Genomic DNA, 25,371 nt, shown 5'->3' on the forward strand with positions numbered 1-25,371 from the left:
CACAGTATTCTGCATTACTCCAGGCCTCTTCTTAGTCTTAGTTTTCAAGTTACAATGCTCACATGGGTAATAGGATAGGAAGTTGGTATGTTCTACTTTACAATAATACATAGAGGGGGGAGGGACTGGGTTGTCCTGAATAGTGTGAGAGGGTAAGGGAGTGGGTAAAGGGGGATTTATATACCGCATTCACCCTGTAATGTCTCTTGTCCCATAAGGGATCGCCCCTCCGATGTGATCCTCCCACGGTGTACCACCCCCAGAGGGACTACTGGACTGTGGCCATACTGCCCTGACCCAATGGGAAGGGTCCACCCTATGGGAGAAGGGACGGGATCCAATGATTTGTCACAGGAGACATTATTTCCTACTCGGTAGTGTCTCATACGCAGCCTAAATATGTGTCTGTTCATTTTTTCAGGCATTTTATTACATACAATGAAGGACATTGCGGTGGCAGCATAACACTTAACTATATACATTATTAACATCAATTCAGATGAAGCGACTTCCTTCCCACAAGTGAAAAGTATGTTTGAAGTGATTGCGCAGCTTAACTTGCAAGGTTTAACGTTTCCCCTTGTACTTGTGAACGCTGCACTCCCACTTTTATCTTCCACTGTCCCACAGAAACTTTCAGACCTTGTGTTTACAGTCAAACTTGAGGATTCAAAGGTAACTTGTGACTTAATAGGACTTAAGAGAAGACAGGAGTAACACAGAAACAGGACCTGCCTGCATGAAGACAATTATGAAAGGTGGTTTAGAATGTTGGCAGCAATTGCCTTGTTAAGTTTCAGCCAATCAATGACCATGTGCTCCTCCACTACCTTGGCTTGGGAAAGCCCCATGTTCCAGAACCAAACTGATTAGGGCTTTAAACTATTTATTAATCCTGTCTTCCTACTCAAACCCCATTTCAAGATAGAAACTCCCCAAATTACCACCTCCTGCATCTGAAACCTCCCCCCACCTTATGAACGCGTCCTGTCTTTATGCCTGTCCTGACATGCAGGGCAGGCAGCCATGGGACACCTCTAGGACACAAAGACGACAAGTTTCAATGGAGGTCACCACGGTCAGGAGGCGACAGGTGATCTTCCAGTGGGAAAAACGGGAGCGCAGGTTCAGCACAGCTTCCCTTGGTGTGAGATGGCTGTCAATGCAGGAGCAGGTGAATTATGGCATAAGCTGCAGATCTGCAAAGTTCCAGGGTTCTCCTAGGAACAGCAACAGTGAGGTAGCCAAGGAGAGAGCCGGTCAGTCCACATGTTGGTCCAGGGACACTTCTGAAGGCTCAGTAGGCACGGATCATCAAACAGGGGTCAAGACTGGTAGTTCCCACCAGTCCAGTGGTTGAAGCACCAACAAAGGCGGTCTTGAAAACAGGACAGAGGGGCATGGTTTCACAAGGGACAGCACTGGAGGTGATGCTGGTCAGCTGCAGGGGACATGCTTGGGCCATTAGCAGGCTGCACCTCTTCGTAGAGGTCTAGGCTCCAATGGTAATAGCTGCTGGCACCCTCCATTATCCAAGATTCAGGCTAGAAGCAAGCCCAAGCCGACCAATGGTAAAGATCTGCACCATTCAAACTGGCAGTGGCTATCCATGAATGGATAGCCACTGGCTACAACAACTGCCCAGCCATAGATATTCAGGCGCCATGGATGAGGTTTGGGGCTAGCCAGTCCCAGCCCTTTCGACTGACCACACAAGTACATGTCACAAAAAAGGTAAAAATATCACAGCGGCTAACAGCCTGTCTTAGGCACATTGTAAAAGTAACCAAAAAGCCATGATATAAAAGGTTATAAAGATACAAAGTATTCTAACTGCAAGGAGATGTGTGCAATTGTAACAATACAAGAATTCACAAAGAGAGACACAGGTGCTCATTATTAGTCCCCTGGTATTTCCGGTGGGATACCGGGGGACTACCATACCATCTCCGCTGCCTGATATCCCGGTGTTACCGGGATATTAGGGCTGGCGGAGACGCCGGTAAATCCCCATTCCCATGGAGTACCATAGGACTCCTTGGGAATGGGTTGTTGCAATCACAGGCACCTGTAATACCGGTACCTGTGATTACAGTAATTATCTGCCGGTAGGTCACAGCCCCTACCGGCCACTTATTTCCAGACCGGCAAACGTATGAGGGCCATAGTCTCTCATTACTGATAGTTTCAGGGACCCGTCAGTTTCCAAATAAGAATGAGCAAGCACACAAGGGAAGTAAAGCAGAAGGCGTTACTTAACTCAAAAAAGTATTTTCAAGCTGCACAGATCCGACTCAGTGAGGGCAGGAGCCCATTCCCTCCTTCACGCATTGGCTGTTTCTGGAGAAGCTTGCCCAGCCACCTTGTCAGGGTAAGCGTGCCCGGCCATCATTCTGTGCATGAAACTGCACTGAGACCCTCACTACGACCTGCAATGCTCCCCTGCAAATGATTCTAGCATTATTAACTGCAGTATCCAGCCCTCGTCCCCATTTGTTGTGCATTCACACGAGGACGGCATCTAAGATGGCCGCCGCCATACTTTGCTGATAGGTTGCTAAGCAACCGTGCGCGCGAGATCTGATTGGTCCAAGCTCCATTTTTACACTGCCCGGCGCCAGCGGAAGGCGTTAGCCGGCTCGTCGCCCAAGGCTCGCCTCATAAGGCTAGAGCCTGTCTGTACCTGTCGGGCCGACCCGAGGCCACCGAACCCTGTCTCTCACCGCCTATTACTATCCTTATCGTGCAACAAATACCACCACAGGGTGAGACTATATTATATGCGTGACCCTTCGCAATCCTTGCTTCCCATTTTAGCACCTGTGCAGAGAGCTCCTGTCATGAGCCCTCTCCCAAGCGCACTCCCCCCTGCTGCCTTCTGAACAGCGAGCGACCTGCATAGGGTCATCCGGCCCAATGAGCTCCACCTCTTCACGGCATCTTCCGCTCAAACTGTATATGTGTGCATTTTAACCGTACTGCCGTATTGTGCCTACCTGAAGGCAATTACTGCAAATTGCTTCTGCCCGCACTGTACCCACACATGCCATGTAAAATTGCCTGCATTACCTATGTTTGCACTCTAACAATAACGTGCCAACCTATTTGAAAGCAACTGCCCCAAATTGTTTCTGCTCGCATTGTACTCTGTCCTTGCCACCATTGTACAGTGTTCAATTCCTTTACCCATGAGGGAAAGCCACATGAGTAATCTCATTGAACTCCGAGGCACATTAGGTGCTGGATATGGGGGATGCATGTTTGTGTAGAGTTGGGGCCTCAGTATTTTTAGCTGTTCTGAAACTTTAAATGATTCTCTCAAAGTGTTGATTTCTGTATTTCTATTAATTTGGCTTGCACTACCTTTCGTATAAGTGTGTTTGGTCTTTTGATTCTCAGGTAATGATGTATAAGCATGCTGCCTGGGTACAGTTTCAAGATAAGTAAGGTTTGGGCGAGAAAGTGTATTAGGAGGTATTGCCATGGTTACTTATCGCTAGTATCCTTAACTCCAACTCTCTCTTCATCATGCCAGTCGCTCCCAACTCATCATGCCAGTCGCTTTCCAACTCCTCATCCCTGTGCGAAGTAAAGCCTTCGCTTAAATACAAGCTTTCAGGGAAAGGATGTACTCTTGGTAGGGGTGGCTTTATGTCTCGTCCTCGTGTTGGGGAAGTGTGTGGGAAACATTTTGGTTTGTATCCTTAAGGTATAATAAAAGGATGTCTGTCATCCACCTCACGATAAGTTAGGACTCGGACAAGGAAGGGAGAATCTGAGTACCAAAGATTATTGCTAAGTAATCTGAGCCTTTGAAGACCTCCATCAGTGCACAGCAGGGTCTGCAACACGTCCCTCCAGATGGCTAGGTCTGATGAGAGTTGTGGTATGAGATATCTGGGACTGGTGTATAGTATGTTCCAACTCCTGGACACGGAATTTGCTTTCTCACTGTCATTCATTCTCATGTGTTTACAAAGTCTCTCGCTGTGCATGCCATTCCGATATTGCAGAATCTTTCACTTAAGAAATCTTCATTTCTTACTAATATCTATTGCCAAGCTTGAATCATGAACCCAATGTTTAATTGTATTAAACCAATCTCTACTGCTTGAATCTGAGGTATTCACATTGTAAACGTGTACTAAATATAACCGTTACATTTCATAAACAATATTAGGTAAAACTATAGCTCTGGAATTACTATTGTTTGCAGACACACAACATTTGTCAGTGCGTATTTGAATGTTATGAGAGAAACAAATAGATGAGGAGGGAATAGGATAGACAGGAGCAGACTGAAGGAAGGACAAGTCCCTATAAATAAAATTAATAAATAAATTACCACAGGACACAGATGGATTAACCTGGTAGGCCAAATCTACGCAAATTATGATGAGGAATTGTTCTGTGCAATGAAATTGGATGACAAAGAAATGCATATAAATTCCAACAGATAGCTTACAACATGCCACTTTTTGTACCAAGAGTACATAGTTGCTTTGTAAAGCATCCTAAGGCAACACTAACAAAATAACTAAACATTTGCTATAATGAAATTTGTCATTCAGCTGCATTCTGAACATGACCCATTCTCAATGACTTACTGTCCAGAGCCGGAATAACCGTTTTTCGTAGAGCAAGGACCAGACCCAAGGGGGATCCACACAGGAAAAAATCTGCGATTTCAAATTCAAATTTTCCCATGCTTCCTCCATCCAGCATAATGGAGCTGCTGGATCTCCTGGATCCTGGATCATTCCTCAGCACACTAGAATGTAAACTAAAGAGAGAACAAACTTAAAATATGTAGAGTTTTTCAATCCCATCATACGACAATGATGAAGGTTATAAATGACATGGTTTATCAGGGCTTACTCAACTGAAGGTACAACAAAGTGCAGGTGACTTTTAGCAAAGCAGCAAGTTTTTCTTACATGCCTCTGAAGATTAGGTGTGTGTTAGTTCCAGTCATGTGTTCTGTCTGACATGCGACTGGCTTTTCCCTTGCCCTTCCTCTTCAGAAGTTGTAATTGGTCAGAAACATACACAACTCACCGTCATCTGTGTTTCCCTTTTATGAAATCTGACACATTTTTGATGTAGGGGTAATTTCATATCATCCGATTCAACAAAATAACGTTCATTGAAGTCAGGCAGAGGCAGCTATAAATCTAGAGCTGGAGGGCGCACTGAGGGACATCTAGAAGCTAGCACGTAAGTAGATCAGTCTTTTTACCAATCCAACTGGTTTAACCACATGCAAGAGCTGCCTCATTGCGTTCAACTTGGGACTAGCTTTGTTAAGATCCATCAATGAATGTTATGTTAGTCTTTAACTTAATTAACTTAATTAACTATGCACATAGGGGTGCCATTAACAAACCTTTCTCTAAATTCATAGAATGCTAGATTGGTATTGATGTTCAGGCAGCAGGGACCACAGGGTTTGCAAGAGGCTCATGGTTAAACGTTAAATATTTGTTGTTGCCACCAGCTGCTGTTTACATACTATAAAGAACTGCTCATTGCCACAACAAGATTACGTTGTGATTTAAAGGACTTGCACTATACAGCCAATACCCACTAACATGAAGACATTTTCACAACTATTCTAGTTAGTGCTGGCCTTGTCCACTCACTCAATAGTAAAATCCAGTCAGGTTTTCTCCTCTCACTGTGTTTTATTATTGGCTGCGTGCCTATTTTAAACAAAAAGGCAGTGACATTTGGATGACTTTGGCTGACCTTGCTTCTAAGAAAGAGTCTAGATTGTTTTGGGCTGTCATCAGTTTTAGTAAGGGGGCTGTGGAGGCATGGAGTGGAGTTTCTTGTTCTGATTGGGTGCATTTAATCAGTGGCTCTCTATGATCACATAGTGGAGTTTCCACAAATGGGATGTCCAATGGTGGAAGATGGGAGGTTCAAATTTACGATAGGAGGGCTAGTGATTTGTATTCAGAAACTTAACTCCTCTCGAGCAGTGGGACCCGATGGCACTTGTAATGCCTTATTAAAATTGAACCCTGAGTTATGGGCCACCTCTCTTCATAGCCTGTTCACCTGCATTAGTCACACAAGCTCTATCCCTAAATCATGGAAAGATAGTAACATAATAGCAATCTATAAGAAAGGAAGTATGACTCTACCCTGTCACTATAGACTATTGGCTATATTAGACATACCATCGGAAATCTTTGCACATGTGGTGCTGGATGAGCTAACAAATTGATGCGCAAGCACATTATAATCCTGTATAATCACACTGGGTTTCGTAAAGGTACCAGCGCCCTCCATAATTTGATCACACTGTGACACTTGTTGAGTATTCTTGGACTAAGACATAGCTGCCCATTTACGTGGCATACATAGATATCAGTGCTGCATTTGAAACAGTGCAGAAGGAGCGACAATTAATACATTTGTTGCATTTAATATACTGAATGGCCTTTTGTCCATGATAGTATACTTGCTTAGTGACACCAGAATCAGAGTGAGACTGGATGGATTGGGTAGGGTCAAACAAAGGATACCCACTTGCAAAGGTGTTAAACAAGGGTGCATGCTTGCCCCCACCTTTTCTTATTTTTTTATTTGTATTTGGTGGACCTCCAAGAAGCACTGGCCCTCTCTGCAACCCATTCTATTAAATTGAGAGATAATCTTATCTCCTGGCTTGGATACACTGATGATTTATTACTCGATTATACACCACGTGGCCTGCAAGCTAAACTGAACGCACTTAGGGATTGTGCCTTATGTAACATGCTTAAAATAATTATAGAAAAAACAAAAATGATGGCGTTCATTCCTGCCAGAACAAAGAGCAAAGGTTATAGCTGGATCATAAATGAGAGAAAAGTCAAACAAGTTAGTTCATACAAATACTCAGCGGCCATAATCGATGGTAAGTTGAAATCGACAACTAATTGGGAGTATGTATCTGGTAAAATTGACCAGCAAACTGGGGGTCTTTATACATTTGCTAGCAAGAATGGTGTATATACACTGCACACAGTACTCACAATCTATAAAGCCAAAATGCTTCCATGTATGTTATACGGGCCGTAATATGGGGAAGTTCAAAAAGCCTTTGAACATCTTAGAAGACAATGGGCCTCATTCCGAGTATGGCGGTAAGGGATAGCGGCCACCGCTAACGAGAGCGGTGGCGGTAATCCCTTACCGCCATACTCCGAGTTCCCTTAGCGCCATGGTGCTTTTAACACCTGCTTTTAGCAGGCGTTAAATACCATGGCGCTAAGGGACCTTGATGTTAATTACGCCACCGTAATTTACGGTGGCGTAATTGACGCCTTCCCCACTCCCATTATGCCCTATGGGGCAAGAATGGGAATGGGGAAGGGTAAATGGGGATTGGGGAATTACCGCCCCGCCAACCTTGGAATGGGGCGGTAATTCCGCCAACCACCAAGGCGCTGCCGGTCCGGGTACGGCGTCAACCAAGGCGTTAATAGCGCCATTGGTTAGCGCCGTACTCGGAATGAGGCCCAATACATTGAAAGAGCTTCCTAGATCCTTGCCTATTGGTTATTTTCATTTGGAATCCAATGTAACTAGCACAGAGACCATATTCGAGAAAAAGCGATTGCTCTTAAATTGGAAGTTCCATGGGCTGGATCAGGGTACTATTATTTATAGACTAGCCCAAACCTACATGAATATGGCTGATAGAATGAGTATCTGTCAAACTGCTGAGCATTGGGATGTCAGATTAGGGCCTTGTAACATACACTTGACCATGCCAGCCTATAAAGCTATGGGGAAGAAGGTACTAAAAGCAGATTATAACCAAAGGGCTATTGTTGCATTAGCGACTAAGGTGAACAGTGGCGTATTCTTAGACTATAGGATTGTGAGGAGGGGCTATCCGGACTACATATGTGCCTATACACATAGTTACTGTCATGATCTCTGCTTCCAAAAGGTCAGGGTTTTCCCAACTCCCTTGGAAGCAGATCCATAACCCAGGTTCCGAGTGCCAACCAGTCCCAATTGGGACCTTTTGGACCCAGTCCTGGAGCCGGTGGCACCAGGCTCATAAATATGCCCAGTCCCAGCGCTGGAAGCGCCGGGCTCATAATGCTTTGGTGGACTTACCTGCAGCAGACCATGCTGCTTACTTGCCTGCCAGTTGAGCCTCTGATCCTCTTCTGTTTGGAACTACTTTTCCTGTTGGGTGGGGCTGGAGCCACTCCCTAGATTCAGAACACTGGAACTCTTCTGGAAGGCAGGAACTCTTTTTTTTACCAGGAACTCTTTTCTTACTTAGGCGTGGCTGTGGAAGGAGACACCTAAGCACTACAGGAGGCTATTTAAACCACACCCGGTGGATGAATCTTGCTTTGCGTTATTCTGCACCCTCTGCAGCAGAACGCTCATCGTGTCTTCTGCATCCGGTCCTGGGCCTAAGGAAAAAGGCTTACCATCCTGAATCCAGTCTTCAGCAACACCTATAAAGACAAGAAAGAACAGGTTAGCATTCCAGCATCTGAAAGGCAAAGGCTTACCTACTCTTCGTGCACTCCGGAGGTCTTCACACTGCATTCCGGCATCTGAAAGACAAAAGCTTACCAACTCTTCGCACGCTCCGGAGGCCGTCGGCGCTGCATCTCGCATCTGAAAGACAAAACAAGGTGCGTTTTAAGACATTGGGGAACTTTAATACTCACGTGCCATTACTCCTTTCCACATCTAACCCAGTGGGTATCCGGGCACCCTGCAGCCGCTCCGAACTTGTACCTGCAAAATAAAAAGACAGTTAGAGCGCTTCGTGAAGCTGGCAACAAGCGCTTACTTACGTGCTTCCAGGCGCTTCTATTCATCACACGGGCTCCGTCTTCAACTCACTTCAGCCCGTCATCCGTCATCGCCGGAACCCTGCAAAACAAGAGACATCATTATTAAAGACTTTAAAGACATTTGAGTTACTCAAAACTTACCGTTCGTGCAGTAAACGACGGACAGCAGTCCTCTGAAGTCAAGAGGCCTGCGCTACCTATCCAGTGAAGAAACTGGTTACAGCACCCTGCCCCGAGGCAGATGGAGAGCTCGGCATTCACTTACCTAAGGTGAGAGCGTTAACCTGTGGGGGTCTATAGGAGAGGAGAAGAGGAAAGAGATAGGGACACCCCAATAACCCCAGTTCATTAACCCCGTATTTTCTATCTGCAGACATCTCACTCTGCACGTCAGGCATACAGGGCACAGAGGTCCAGCCCAAAGAGCCAACCGGGTGCTGCACATCACCTTTGAAGATACGGTAGTCGCCCAGTCAAGACCGGCGCCTCTGCGAGAATCAGGTGAGCGTTACAGAACGCAAAGCCAACCGCAAAACTCTCGCCCAGGCGCTATGGAAACCTCGGATACTGACCACCTAGCTCAGTTACTTGGGGAACTAAGGGCAGAAGTGCATGCAGCTCGTCAGGAAACGAACGCTCTAAGAAGGGAACTAATTATTTCCAAGGAGAGAACAGATGATCTTGCTAGACAATTGCTACAGTCACAAGCCGGACAGACCCCGCTACCCGCATCAGGGGCAAATCTTCCTTCAACATCCTCTATGAATCCAGTGCAGATCAACCTACCTGGGAATGTACCTCTGGCTCCGCCCGAACGATTTTCTGGTGACCCAAAGAGGTTTGCGGTATTCATCAATCAGTGCCGGTTGCACTTCTTATGCCGGCCAGCAGCCTTTCCAACTGATCAAGCTAAAGTAGCTTTTGTACTTTCGTACCTTAGTGGCAATGCGGCAGACTGGTCGATCCCTCTAGTTAATCAAGATGATCCGGTTCTCCATGATTTTCAAGCCTTTCAGCTTAGTATGGAAAAACTGTTCGCAAGACATGCACAGGGGCAGGCCTTGGACAATGAGCTTCTTTCGTTGCGACAGGGTAATCAAGACCTTTTGGCTTATATTGCATCTTTCAATAGACTAATAGTGGAAACTCAATGGCCTGAGGACAAAAGGATTACGCTGTTTTATAGAGGTCTACGTGGAGAGCTCAAAGACGTTTTAGCCCAAGTAGTGAATCCCCCACAAGACTGTTCGGATTATATAGACTTGGTCGTTCAAATAGATCACAGACTGCAGAACAGGAAGGCCGATCGTTCCAAGTTTGATGCTCGAGTATTTTCCAAACCGCCCACTCCTTCCAAAGGAGTAGACTCCGGGGAACCCATGCAAATAGGGGGTCTGGAAGGTCCTCTAACACAAAGGGAGCGGGAAAGGAGAAAACAGTTGCAATTATGCCTATATTGCGGAAACTCAGGGCACTTTCTTCGAGACTGTCCGGTGAAACCTGCCAAGAAGGCAGTAGGAGCTGCAGTTACCACAGTTACAAACTCTGAGCAGGGAAACGACCTCGCCCGACAAGAATAGAGGTCCTCTTGCCGAGCGTGAAAACCAGTTCCGTGACCTCGCATTTCGTGATACCTATGGTCCTCATTAGCCCTGATAATCCGGGTCGATTACATGCAATTGAAGCTTACGTCGACAGCGGTGCCATCGGCAATTATGTGGATCATGAAATGGTTTTGAGGATGAATCTAACTCTTTGTCCCAAGGCTGTAAAGGACGTCATTACTACGGTGGATGGTACGGAGATAGCCTCCGGGCCAGTAACGCATACCACTCAAGAGGTGACGCTAGTAAGTCAAGATGGACACCATGAGAAGATCGTGTTCGATGTGATCAAGGCCCCTCAGTTCCAGATTATTCTAGGAATACCTTGGTTAGAGAAACACAATCCTCTGATCGATTGGCGAGCAAGAACGGTCCAGTTTCCAGAATGTGTCTCTACGTGTCACCCTCCACCTGGTGTTGCACTGGCAGCAATTTCTTCAGGGACTCCCCAGTTACCTCCCGAATACCTAGAATACCAAGATGTTTTCCGGAAGGAGCAGGCTAACTCTCTACCTCCTCATAGGTCTTATGACTGCCAGATAGACCTGATACCTGGATCTACTCCTCCTTGTAGTAGAATTTATGCCCTCACCGAGCCTGAGAACCTTCACCTTCGACAATACCTGGATCAATACCTGGCAAATGGGTTTATTCGTCCCTCCAAGTCCCCTGCCTCTTCAGCTTTGTTCTTCATTCCAAAAAAGGAAGGAGACCTTAGAACTTGTATCGATTATCGCTCCCTGAACCAGATCACCGTTAAGAATAGATATCCGTTACCTTTGATCCCTGAACTCCTGGACCAAGTCAGAAAAGCATGCATATATACAAAGCTGGATCTTAGAGGAGCTTACCACTTGGTACGAGTAAAAGAGGGCGATGAATGGAAGACGGCCTTCCGCACCAAGTATGGGCTATTTGAATATCAGGTCATGCCCTTCGGACTTTGCAATGCCCCGGCCGCCTTTCAATATTTTATGAACGATGTCCTCAGAGAGCTCATAGATGTGTGTGTTGTTGTTTACATCGACGACATTCTCGTTTATTCTTCATCGGAATCTGAACATCGGAAACACGTGAAAATGGTCCTCGAAAGATTGCGTCAACACAAACTTTTCGCTAAGTTGGAAAAATGTGTTTTCAACGTGACTGAAGTTGAATTCTTGGGATTCATATTATCACCTGGCGGAGTGCGTATGGATTCAAAGAAGGTCGATGCAGTTCTCAAATGGCCATCACCATCCTCCGTAAAAGGTGTGCAAAGCATGTTAGGCTTCGCTAACTTTTACCGCAGGTTTATCCCCGAGTTCTCTCGAATAGTCCAGCCCATCACTGCCTTGTTAAAGAAAAACAAACGTTTTGAATGGTCTACCGAGGCGGAACAAGCTTTCCAGGATTTGAAGACTAAATTTATCTCTGCACCAATCTTAAAACACCCTCGCCCCGAACTCCCCTATATCGTGGAAACTGATGCTTCAAGCCTTGCCATGGGGGCAGTTCTATCATAAAAGGACCCGGTAACCAATCAGTTGCATCCCGTGGCATTTTGGTCCCGCAAATTCTCGCCTCCTGAAATCAATTACACGATTACTGACAAGGAACTTCTGGCTATCAAGTCTGCCTTTAAGGCTTGGCGGCATTATCTGCTGGGGGCCCGACACACCGTTACTGTGATTACGGATCACCGAAACCTGCAATATTTGAAAACCGCAAAAGCCCAATCCTCTAGACAACTCCGTTGGGCATTATTCTTTGCCGAGTTTGACTTCATAATTACCTATCGACCTGGTACCAAGAACGGTAAAGCCGATGCCCTTTCTCGGATGGGAGTGGAAGAACACTTGATGAACCCTAAACCTGTACCAATCATTCCCGAACAGAGAATTCTGGGTGTAATCACCACAGAATCCATAGAGGAAGTTAAGAATAAAGCCAGGCAACTTGTAACTCCAGCAGACATACAGAATTGGCATCTGCAGGGAAAGGACTTTGCAGTAAAGGACAACTTATTGTATTTCCAAGAACGATTATACCTACCCAGCACAGATTTACAGAAAAAAGTAATCTCTTGTTATCACGACTCCTTAATGGAAGGTCATCCCGGTATAGCCAAGACCTCAGAAAAGATCAAGCGCTACTTCTGGTGGCCGTCTTGGAAAAAAGATATCAGAGACTTTATATTGTCCTGTGGAGTATGCGCCCAAAACAAGAGTCAAAAGGAAAGACCAGCAGGCCTCTTACGCCCTATTGACATCCCACCTCGCCCTTGGCATACGCTTTCTATGGACTTCATCACCGATCTACCTCCGTGCTCCGGATACAATACGATTCTAGTAATCGTGGACTTATTCTCCAAGATGGCGCATTTCATTCCGCTCAAAGGCTTGCCAACAGCAGCAATTCTGGCCCGAGAATTTCTCGAAAACATCGTCCGACTGCACGGTTTTCCTTCGGTTCTAATTTCGGATCGAGGTAGTCAATTTATTTCTCATTTTTGGCGAAGTTGCTGTCGGTCGGCTCAAATTGATGTGAGACTATCGACCACTCACCACCCTCAGACCGACGGACAAACCGAGAGGACCAATCAAACTCTGGAACAGTATTTATGCTGCATGCTGCAACAAACTGAAAAAACTTGGAAAGATATCCTTTGGATAGCCGAGTATGCCTACAATAACTCTGTCCATTCGGGAACTGGGAAAACCCTGTTTTTTCTTTTGTACGCCAGTCACCCTCGAACCTCGGAGTTGGATCCCCTCCAAGATCTTGAAACACCAGCAGTAGACTACCTGCATTCTACAATCATCCAAGCCTTTAAGGAAGCTGTTTCTCACCTTCAAAGAGCTAAAGAACAATACAAGAAAGGAGCAGATCAACATCGGAAGGAAGCCCCTCACTATCAAGTAGGGGATCAAGTCTGGTTATCCACCAAATATCTATCTCTAAAAGGGCCACGCACATTCAACCCAAGATACCTTGGTCCCTATTCCATCACTACCATAGTAAACCCAGTAGCGGTCAAGTTGGACTTGCCCCCGCACATGAAGATACATTCGGTCTTCCACGTCTCTCTATTAAAACCCGTGCAACCTCAAACCAGACTAACCAAATCTCCAAAACCTATCCTAGTTGATGGAGAACTCGAGTTTGAAGTGAAAAGCATTCTGGACTCCAAGATCTCCAAATCTAAACTATTCTACCTAATTGACTGGAAAGGCTACGGCCCCCAAGAGAGATCTAATTGACTGGAAAGGCTACGGCCCCCAAGAGAGATCCTGGGAACCTGCTGAATATGTCCACGCTCCTCGCCTAATCAAAAGATTTCACCGAACATTTCCTGACAAGCCAAAACCCCCGGAGAAGCCCGGTTTGGGAGGGGCCTTGAGGGGGGGTACTGTCATGATCTCTGCTTCCAAAAGGTCAGGGTTTTCCCAACTCCCTTGGAAGCAGATCCATAACCCAGGTTCCGAGTGCCAACCAGTCCCAATTGGGACCTTTTGAACCCAGTCCTGGAGCCGGTGGCACCAGGCTCATAAATATGCCCAGTCCCAGCGCTGGAAGCGCCGGGCTCATAATGCTTTGGTGGACTTACCTGCAGCAGACCATGCTGCTTACTTGCCTGCCAGTTGAGCCTCTGATCCTCTTCTGTTTGGAACTACTTTTCCTGTTGGGTGGGGCTGGAGCCACTCCCTAGATTCAGAACACTGGAACTCTTCTGGAAGGCAGGAACTCTTTTTTTTACCAGGAACTCTTTTCTTACTTAGGCGTGGCTGTGGAAGGAGACACCTAAGCACTACAGGAGGCTATTTAAACCACACCCGGTGGATGAATCTTGCTTTGCGTTATTCTGCACCCTCTGCAGCAGAACGCTCATCGTGTCTTCTGCATCCGGTCCTGGGCCTAAGGAAAAAGGCTTACCATCCTGAATCCAGTCTTCAGCAACACCTATAAAGACAAGAAAGAACAGGTTAGCATTCCAGCATCTGAAAGGCAAAGGCTTACCTACTCTTCGTGCACTCCGGAGGTCTTCACACTGCATTCCGGCATCTGAAAGACAAAAGCTTACCAACTCTTCGCACGCTCCGGAGGCCGTCGGCGCTGCATCTTGCATCTGAAAGACAAAACAAGGTGCGTTTTAAGACATTGGGGAACTTTAATACTCACGTGCCATTACTCCTTTCCACATCTAACCCAGTGGGTATCCGGGCACCCTGCAGCCGCTCCGAACTTGTACCTGAAAATAAAAAGACAGTTAGAGCGCTTCGTGAAGCTGGCAACAAGCGCTTACTTACGTGCTTCCAGGCGCTTCTATTCATCACACGGGCTCCGTCTTCAACTCACTTCAGCCCGTCATCCGTCATCGCCGGAACCCTGCAAAACAAGAGACATCATTATTAAAGACTTTAAAGACATTTGAGTTACTCAAAACTTACCGTTCGTGCAGTAAACGACGGACAGCAGTCCTCTGAAGTCAAGAGGCCTGCGCTACCTATCCAGTGAAGAAACTGGTTACAGCACCCTGCCCCGAGGCAGATGGAGAGCTCGGCATTCACTTACCTAAGGTGAGAGCGTTAACCTGTGGGGGTCTATAGGAGAGGAGAAGAGGAAAGAGATAGGGACACCCCAATAACCCCAGTTCATTAACCCCGTATTTTCTATCTGCAGACATCTCACTCTGCACGTCAGGCATACAGGGCACAGAGGTCCAGCCCAAAGAGCCAACCGGGTGCTGCACATCACCTTTGAAGATACGGTAGTCGCCCAGTCAAGACCGGCGCCTCTGCGAGAATCAGGTGAGCGTTACAGTTACATTGTCAGACGCTATATGCAAATGATATTGAATAGGGTCGGAACGTTAGAAACAGAAGGTGACTGGCAGAGTGTTCCCCGCAACAAGAGAATTTGTAGACTATGTGGTGAACTAGTAATTGAAACTATTAGGCATCTCATGTGCCAGTCTGAACTTGCTACAACATCGCTTTTTGGTTCAGTATAGGAATGATGCAGCTGGGCTCCATCAACGTGAGATGTGGAAACAGTTTATGGTTGGCAATGACTGTAATGTGATATATTATGCTGTTAAATATTGTGATTGTATCTTGGCGATTTGAAGTGAGCTTGCACAATCATCCAGGATTTTAAGTATTATGAACTAAGATGACTGATTTACTTTTGCTGTATATCTATTGTTTTATGTGATCATTTATTTATTGTATATCAAGTCCACAAGTGACTATATGTATGCTCAAGTAAAAATAAAAAATCCGGGCAGGTTTTCAGAAAAGCCAAGACATTTTCAAATAATTTCCACTAAATACATTATACATACATTTGTTTCATACATACATTCTGAAAATCAGGAAAACCCAACTGCATTGTGTTGTTCAGATGGGTTCTGTCCTAACTGTGGGTAAAGAGAAAACCCCAGTAGTTAGAAAACATGGGTGTGGGATAAAGATATCCACGTATGTTAAGTATACACAAAGGCTGCAGATGACCTTATAATGTCTGCATTCGAGTGGATATGGCTGGAACAAGCGGTAGTCACAGGTTTACACTGGTGGTGTTGTGGTCTGAAATCTTTGCTTCTAAAGGGGCAACACAGTCTTTGAATGCCAGCCAACACTGTGGCAGCCCAGGCAGCCACTGTTGTGAACTTGGGGTGCCCTGCAGTATGCAAACAATAAAAAAGCATAACTGTTCACCATTTAAACCACACAACTGTGCCAGAGAATATCTCTCATCTAGGTTTTGGGCTTAGTAGCTCATGCACTGATGTCTTCTGCTGGATGAATGGTCAAACAATCTCTATTTCGTCTAGCAGGAGTTGAGCGCTGCACAATTGTCTTTCAACATGCCTTAAGATGTAAACTACTTTTGCAGTTTGAACGGCCATTGTGTCAGGTACTCAACACTTTTCTATTATCATCTATGTTCGTGTTTTATAGAACCAGCACAGCTTTGGAATTTTCAGGGTCCATGGAGAGGTGTACAGATCATAGTAACTGGCGCACGATCTATCATCAACATCTACGATCAGCTAGTGACAAATAGGACCTATAACACTTTTTTACCTGCTCCACCACAATACTAGCATTCCCCAGATTCTGCTCATAAGATCTTCTTATGCGCAGATCAACTTTTCTGTTCCAATTACAGTAATAATTGGAGATAATGATCTGCATCATGACACCGAGCATTTATACCGATAACAGACTGATTGACAGCCCATTACCTTTTCTTCCAGCACTAAATATTTTAATTTTCCATTTTTATAAAATGTAGATTTAAAAAGGGCAGGGACCAGGGGGAGCAAATGATTTGTATTTCAGCTATAAGCTAATTGATGAGTCTTATACAAAGCTGCTTTGGAATTCAATAATTACAAGTTAACTTTGACCATCGTTGAGCACACTGCCTTACATTCAAACCACACAAAAGCTTGAGAGACCAGATGAAATGGAGCAAAACTATTCATGTTCAAAATGTGCTCCCTGCTCTATGCATCTATGCCATTTTTCATCCATCCATTTTATAACCACAAGAAGACACTGTAGACAGCATTATAATGTGGCAAATGCAAGGCCAGCGCGTCATGCCACTAAGATGTGTGTTCTCACACCAACATGCCTACCCCACTGTGTCTTTTTGCACCACTATGCCCAGTACATACTTGATTTGTGAAGTCCTATTTCCTTTTCGTTTCTCACAGATGATGAAAAGATGACCAGTAGGGTAAAGGGAAAGCAAGAAAAATTGACAGAAAGAAAAGTGAGAGCAAAATCTGATTCTTTCAATGGGGTTCAAATTCATTTTGTAAATCGCACTTAAAATCCAGCAGAATTTCCCATTGAAATGGTTGCAAACAGACATTCAGTGTTTCGCTATTAATTGTGAATTCTATTAGCAATAAATATCAAATTTGTGCTGAAAATAGGTTTTATTTGCAGAAAAAAGAAGTTAGGTGGGTATTTTCTGGAACATTGGGTATTTACTAGAACATAATGCCCTTGTTGCAACACAACTTTAAGTCCTCTACCAAGCCGGGCATTCACATAAAGGGAACCTGCAGCTCAAAGGTCATAAATGCTGTTGCATCCCATTAAGATAGGACATAAAAATAAAATAATGCTTCCATTTTAATTCAATATTTTAATCTCAGCATCCATCTAACTGAAGATTGTTCTTTGCTCCCAGAAACATTTGGTTTTTGGGTGCCCAAGAGGTTTCAGAATGTGTAAAGCATGGAATGACCATCCAATCGTCTCATATCTCACCCTCAAGAGTTAATTCACAAATTGAACCTCTTTTTCTAAGTCCCCAGAGCGTACATAAAGGTACCTGGCATGTAGGTGCTTCTCCAGGTTGAACGCTGTTATTCATACTCTGGTATTTACATTTTTGGTTAAGGTGGAAAGGAGGCACGGACCGGACAAACCATGTGCACCTCTTTGATTACCCGCTTCGCTTGCAAAAACCAAATGGTTTTATGCCAGCATGATAGTTTCATGCTGGTCTTAAAATCAATGAATTCCTATGGAATCCAGCCTTTTTTGCATATTGTAAAATCAGGGGATTCCGTAGAAATCCATTGTATATGTTGACATCCATGCATGAATGGTAGGTGGCAATACAAAGTGCAAAAAGAAATGTCACAGGGAATTTGGCTGTTTTTAACACCTTTATTGCACTTTGTGGGGGAAAGGACTACAATTTACTTAATACAGCCCATTGCCTTCAATCTTATTCATTTAGACAATGTTAGCACATTATGAAACTTAAACAGAGCTCCAGTTGTATAATACATTAATATCTGCCTCCACAAACACTTTCAATCTCATTAATCGACCAGCATCTTCATTTAAGCTGCCTTTGTGTGATACAACCATGGAAAAGTCCTTTAGACACGATTATCATTAAAACAATGCATGAAAACCTTCAGCTATGATTATCCCACATCCTAATGATGCATAGAGCCTTGCATCAGAACACAGTGTCTGAAAGGTTCAAGAATATGTCTTCCTTTATCTAACAGTTACCAAATGATTAATGGCAGAAAAAGATCACACAAACACAATATAATACCTTAAATCATAAAGACCGTCACACAATCAAATTTCTATTGGGTCAATGCATGAAGATCTTAATCCAAAACCAGCCCAATGAGTTCATCCTAAAACAGTGTCTTAATGTATGCATTACATTTGCTAAACATATCGCCTTTTGATCAATACAGATAAAATATTCCATTCAAGAAGAACATTCTCCAAACAACTCCATTGGGTTAATAAATCAAGAAGTAGTTTCTCCAAACGCAGCATGATTAGATCACTGCAAATGCAACTTGACACAAACACAGAGCTACTGGAAACATTAATGATTCACTTTATCCAAATGCACCACCACTGGGTTTATGCATACATCACCCATGGGTTCATACATACGAATCATCACCCAAACACAGCCATAATAGATAAACAGATAAACAGATGACAGCTTCATCCAGGTAAAGCCCTATTGGAACATAGTTTGAAGACATTCATGCAAACACAGCAAAGTTGTATGAATGCATCAATTGCAACATGCAAAGGCAGCCCACTGGGCCAATATACATACAAGATTTCTTTACACTGGGTCAGCGTATAAGGGACTTCCTCCAAACACAAGAATATCTGGTCAGGTGCTGGAATGGGTAGTAACGGCCGGGGCCCGAGTTAAAGACTCGAGGACCCCTGGTGCCGTTACCACCCGTTCCAGCCAGTGGAATGGGTGGTTACTGCAATAATGCTAAGAGCATTGCATTTTGATTCAAGGAACAGGATGCCTCATTGCGGCAACCCGTTCCTTGAATCAAAATAATTTATTAAAATGGCCGCCATGGATCAGGAAGGTGGTGCTCCATATGGAGCCCCTCTTCCATTTCCAGGATGGCCACAGAGCAGCAGCAGGGCGTGGAAGGGACAGCAAATTTTAAAGGAAAGGGAGGGCGGGGGGAGAGATGGTGGTGCGGGGAAGCAGCCATCAGGTTCCATGGAACGTGGTATTCAAATGCTAGATTTAGCCCACAATCCAAGGAACCTAATTGGGTGCTAATAGTGGGTCAATCCATGAAGAACTTAAGCCAAAGACAGTCCCACTGGGGCAATGCATAAGTGGTTTCATCCAAATAAAGAACAGCTCAATGTATGATTAACAGCATGCAAACACATGCCACTTTCATCATTGCATATAAAGCCTCACGTTCCAGGATAGAATTCTCTAAACGCAGCTCCATTGGCCTAATGTAAGAAGAGAATCATGCAAACTATCCACTGAGTTAATAAATGAAGTGGAACACTCTCTCTCAGCACAGCCCTATTGGATAATGACCTACACAAAGCACCATTGGATGAATGCACTATTCACATTATCCAAATGCAGTACTATTGGGTTGATGCACAAGAAACATCACCCAAATATAGCCCTAAAACGCCAACACATGAAGACTTCATCCAAATACAGCCCTGGTGAGTCAATGCACAAGGATCTTCATCAAATACAGGCCCAGTAATCAATGCATGTGGACTTATATATAAATACAGTGAATCTGACCAATAAATAAGATTCTACAAACGTATAGCTGTCCCTTAAATCAATGGCTCAGGTTCTTCACTGTCAGGGCTGGCTGGAGTAGTAATCGGAAGAGTTTGGCTGGAGTAGTAATCAGGAAGAGTTTGTACATAGAATTAACATTGTGGTTGCCCAAGTCAAGATGGAGAGGAAGAAACTTAATCTGATTGGTTTAAGGAACAATAGTATGTTTGGTTTGTCTGATTGGTGGATAGGATAATGGGTCGGATTCTTGGGAGGTGAGCAAGATTCTAAACTGCCTTTCATCCATAGTAATTCAGTGGCTGGTTGTGTATTAGTTAAGCTCCTTAAGTAAGGCCTTTCAGAGTTCAGAAGATTTACCAAAGAAGTAAGAAAATCGTTTGCTGAGCCAGAGTGAACTAGAAGACATCAGGTGGGATCGTTCTTTTTAAAGGCTAAAAGATTTTCACAGTGAACTTTCATCTTTCATAAGAAAACTTAAAGAGTTAACGAGTTTTTAAAGTTTACTGAGTGAAAAGACATTTTACAGTTTTATTACTACTATAAGGAAACACGTGTGTGCTCAAGTTTTAAAGTTGTTTACTGCATGAAAAGTGTTTCAAGACTGTTTAAACGCGTGCGTGAGTCCACCTGACGTCAGTAACGTTGTTATGGGAGCGCACGGGTATTCTGAGCGATAGAGCGCGTGTCCAAATGAATAGCGCGAGTGGTTTTTGAGCGCGTGCACATTTTTAACATGAGAGACGTTGCGTAAGAAAGCGCGTGTTGGGTTGCGATAGAGCGCAAGTCCATTTTTAACTAAGCGCGAGTTGTTTTGAACGCGTGTACAATTTTTATGTGAGTGACATTGCGTATAACCGCGTGTGTTCGGTAGCGATAGAGCGCAAGTCCATTTTACTTAGCACGAGTTGTTTTTTAGCGCGCGTACACTTGTTTTCACGTGTGCGTGTATTTGTTAATATGCGCGTGTGAATTTTATATGCGAGGACAATTTTTCACGTCGTGTTTATCGCAAACGCATGTCAAGAAAGAAAATATGCGTTCGTATGCGTAAAAAGAAAAGGTTCACACGCAGAAGGAGAGCAGCATTCAAGAAAGTTTATGAGTTTCTATTTAATGTGATTTTTATGCAAAAGGAATTCAATTCTTCAAAGAATGACTGCATTTCACAGAAGCATTTAAAACTCAAACTTCATAGAGTTAAAAGAACTTAAAAAGCTAAGAAGAATATCTAATTCTGTAAGGTGCTTGCAAGGGTCATTACTTTAGGATTCTAAAGAGACTTGAATGGCTTGAGACTATATGCACTAAGCATGATAATTGTTTACAAGATATTCCATACAGATAATTAACCTCTAAGTTTATATTAATATATAAGTAACCAAGTGTATTTGTTTACTACATATACCAGAGCCTACCAGACGGTTGCAGGGCTGCAGTGTCTCAGTTGTTATTTTCTCCAAATTCCCCTTTCCCTTTCTTGAGGTTCTCAGCTCAGCTTATACTTAAGGGTTGAGAGGTGAACTCCTGGTGAGGGTCTGTGGGGCCAGCATCAGCTCCTGTGGAATTCAGTCAAGCAGGACCCTGACATTCACCTAAACATAATCATCAAATAATACCTGAGAATATTCTTGTAGATCTAACCCCAAAGATAAATGTACACATATCTTCATGTAAGCACACTCAGAATGCATGCATACATTTATCTAATCACAGCGGCCATTGATCAATACAAGAGGGTGGCATATAAACACTGTCACAATAAATCAACACACGAAAACCCTTCTCTAAATACATCCACCACTGATCAATACAGAGGGCCTGCATTCAAACACGCACATCATTATTCAATGCCTTTGGCACATCATCTAATCGCAACAACTAATGATCAATATATGAAAGCCTTTCTCTAATATCAATCGCCAAGTCAGGTCCGTACCAGTTGAATTTCACAGAAGCTGCTGGCCTGACAGACTTCCCTCAGCATCTAGTTTACATCCGTTTTTAGTATTTGGCTGCAGTCTCCACACGGGGGAAAAGATTAATGCAACAACAAAAAAATGGGAGCTCTTCTTCTCCACCAGAGATCTGTAAGAGGGGAGACAACAGCTAATCAGTGAGGTTTTCCTCAGGGCTCCCTACTCTGTATCATGTCCTTCTTAACTTGATTTGCACCTGTACCTATGTGCCTGAAGGGTATGCATCTACAAAAAGATCCCAAACAGTCCTTGGCTTTATTCCACTGGTGAAAGCTAATAACAACAGCATTAAGAATGGACTTCCGCAACTAAATGACTGTTGTAGATAGCCTTCCATGTATTCTCTGTGAGAGTCTCTTGTGTATTGTGGGGAGCCCCAATGCAACCCCCCCCATTTATTACCATTACCCACCCCCCGCATATATTTGAGGCAAAATGCAATGGATTTGGCTGCGACCAAATCTACAGCGATGAAACCTCCTGCTACCTTGAATTCTTGTTTTTGTAGAAATGTAACTGTGCACTTTCTCTTAAGTGGTCAGCTAATGTTTTTCAACTTCTAACTTTACCTATCCCTAACTTCTCCCTAACCTAAACCTATAAAACTAAGTGACAATCCTTCAGATGACGTCACTTCTTCCCAGAAGGGAGCCCCTTTACATGAGGATAGGGAGACGAGGCTGCTAACCGATAGTCCCCCTAGAGGTGGTGATGTGAGAGAGGATCTCATGGGGAGGGACTTCCCTCCTGGGGACAAGGACATGTATTTGGGAAACAGCCCCTTTATCTCCCTACACTACAGGGTAAAAACATCACCCAACCCTTCATTACCTATGGCAAAGTCTGAGACGATGTGTTATTGTTATGTGGCAGACAGTCTCACTATGATAGGTACTGGGACGAAGAAGAACCAAAGAACGCTACCGTCAAGCATGAAGAGTGTTTGACCAGCTGCTGTCAATCAAACTGACTTTATGCTGGGGCAGCCCACACTAGTTAAGCTAAACAGCAAAGAAGGTCAAGAGCAACTTCTGGAGAGAGAGTGACATCCGGAAGGAGAAGACGGCAAGCTAAGAGGCTGCCAAAAAGCCCACGAGTTGGGAAAAGCCTGTTCAAAGGCTGTACTGGAGCAGTAGTGCATAGGGACGAGAAGGAACCGAGGGGTGCAAGGAAAGCATCTTGTCCCTCGTTTGTGAGTCGACAACCTTGAAGCTGAGAGTCAGTGTGCTGGTGGCGTGGCCTGTGGTGGCTGGGCCGTGCAGTCCAAGAACTATGGTGAGACCGCCAACACTAGCCTACTGCGGAGCCATTTGCATGGGAAGTACGAGGATCTGTGGTAGTTGCGTGACCTGAAATGGGTGGATCGTTTGGTCTGAAACTAGCGCCTAGATCGCCAGCAGTAACGGGCCACAAACTCAAATGGGCCGATGAAGAGCAGAAGAAGAGAGAGAAAGAATGAACACGCAACCCCTGGTGAAACCGGTGACGAGTTCCCTGAGAGAAGGTAACAGGAACGAGAGTAAGTCCGGGAGGGGGCTGGGAAAATTTGAGAAAGCAAGAATGAACCTGTGACCCCATGCGAAACCAGTGAAGAGTTCCCCAACGGAAGGTAACGTGAATGGTAGTAAGTCTGGGAGGTGGCCGTGAAAACTTGAGAAGATGAAACTAAAAGACAAGAGAGAAGTAGATTATTTTGTGAGGCCACTCCCTGCTCAGTTCCATAAGACTATGGTATTGAAGAGTTGAGAAGGACTCGGGGAGCCTCGTCCCAATGATGGCAAGTTCAAGGACAGTGTTCAAAGTAAGTACAACACTAAATTTCTGGAGAAAACCTAAAAGATTGATGAAGAATCAAAAATTGAAGTAACTCAAGAAAACATTGACGAGTCAAGGAGAGCTTGGGGAGTCTCTCCCTGGTCCCAGTGGGGTGAGTTGAAAGGCAGTGTTCAAGTCAAGAACATCCTGCTAAAAGCTGATTATGAACTAGAAGAATGGAGCCATTCTCCTAGTCCAGTGATATTTCTGAGTAGCGTTGTAAAACCTAAACTTGACAGACATTTACCCAGGAGAAGGGAGTCATTCTCCTGAGTTGGGAGAAGAACTCTTTTCCCTCAGTTTAGTAATTTGGGGAAACGGGAATCAAAGAAGCCTCGTAAATAGAAGCCAATATCCTTTGAAGGTTGTCTCAGAGACCATCGAGACAGGAAACATCCTTTGAAAGTTGTCTCCAAAAGCATCGAGACAACAACACCCCCCCTCTTTTAAGCATAGAAAGCTAGATACGGTGATGAATGGTTTTTGTGTGAACACCGGATCACTCCTCTTTTCCCCGCCCTTCTCTTTCCAAGACAAAAAGGACAAAACCCGTAACCTCCTGCAAAAGGAGCTGCAAGGCAAGCGAGAAGAAATGAAATAAGGCAAGACTTTTCAATCCCAGGTCTAACACAGAAGGTAAGAGAAGGGAGGAATTCCCTTAGCCATTGACATTTCGACCCAGGAGAAGGGAGACATTTTCCTGGGATGTGGTTTTCTTGTGTTTGGACTTTTGTGTTGTAATGACAGGGATTGTTTAGAAGTTTGGACCAGGAAGATAAAGCATTATTTGGACATCAGGGACTTCGTGGCCAGCCCGAGTTTTAGTTTGGTTGAGGTAGGGAAAACCACCTTTAGAGCTAGGGAAAGACAGGATTAGGAAACACCTGATACAAGTTCATAACCAAAACTCTAATGCCCTGATCAGACTCGTCATTCCAGGTCACCACATCTATTAAAGATGATAATGTACATTCTTCTTCATAACATACACTTCTGTTGCACCAGCCTTCATAGTGATTATACTGAAGCTTCTATGATTCAGGGCTTGGGGCTTCACTGCCCTGCCACTTCTGTCCAACTAGTGCTCAGACATTACTGTATTCAAACATTTGAGGGTTCATTGTATCTCCGGCGCTTGGTACGCATACACATTCACGCTTGCTGAAGAGTGGTCACTGAACGGCTCCTTTGCATAGTGTTACTGAAGAAGCTCACAAGAGAAGATGAGGGACCTCATTCCAGCAGCCCCTTGAATTGAACTACTGCCTGTAAATATTCTGTCTTAGTTGCAAGGCTCCAGTTACAGAGAGTGAGGCATACTGGAGCTCAGTACTCGAGGACAGAGGGATGCATGGGGACCCTGAAGTAGACAGCACTACCACCCGTCTTTTTTTGTTTTTTTGTTTACAATCTTGTTTTATTGGGATTTTACAATAAGTTCAGTTCAACATAAACTGCCAGAAACAAACAATAACAAACTAAAATCGAGGGGATTGCCTAGGGGAGCAAGAGAAGACATTTATGCGATTTGTCAACACTGAGGCAGTATTACATCCAAAACCT

At 44.4% G+C, this 25,371-nt stretch overlaps 1 protein-coding gene across 12 annotated transcripts in view; it reads right to left on the bottom strand.

The window, feature by feature from the left end:
• Positions 1–25,371, bottom strand: part of PITPNM2 (phosphatidylinositol transfer protein membrane associated 2) — a 1,944,277-nt gene that overhangs the window by 341,573 nt on the left and 1,577,333 nt on the right. For all 12 annotated transcript variants that reach the window (XM_069619654.1, XM_069619653.1, XM_069619649.1 and 9 more), the window contains one exon: positions 4,608–4,783. In XM_069619654.1, the coding sequence (XP_069475755.1) occupies positions 4,608–4,783 (176 nt within the window). The remainder of the gene's footprint in view (positions 1–4,607; positions 4,784–25,371) is intronic.

This window comes from Ambystoma mexicanum, chromosome 10, assembly GCF_040938575.1.
Source record: "Ambystoma mexicanum isolate Mex_15411 chromosome 10, UKY_AmexF1_1, whole genome shotgun sequence".
Lineage (NCBI taxonomy): Eukaryota > Metazoa > Chordata > Amphibia > Caudata > Ambystomatidae > Ambystoma > Ambystoma mexicanum.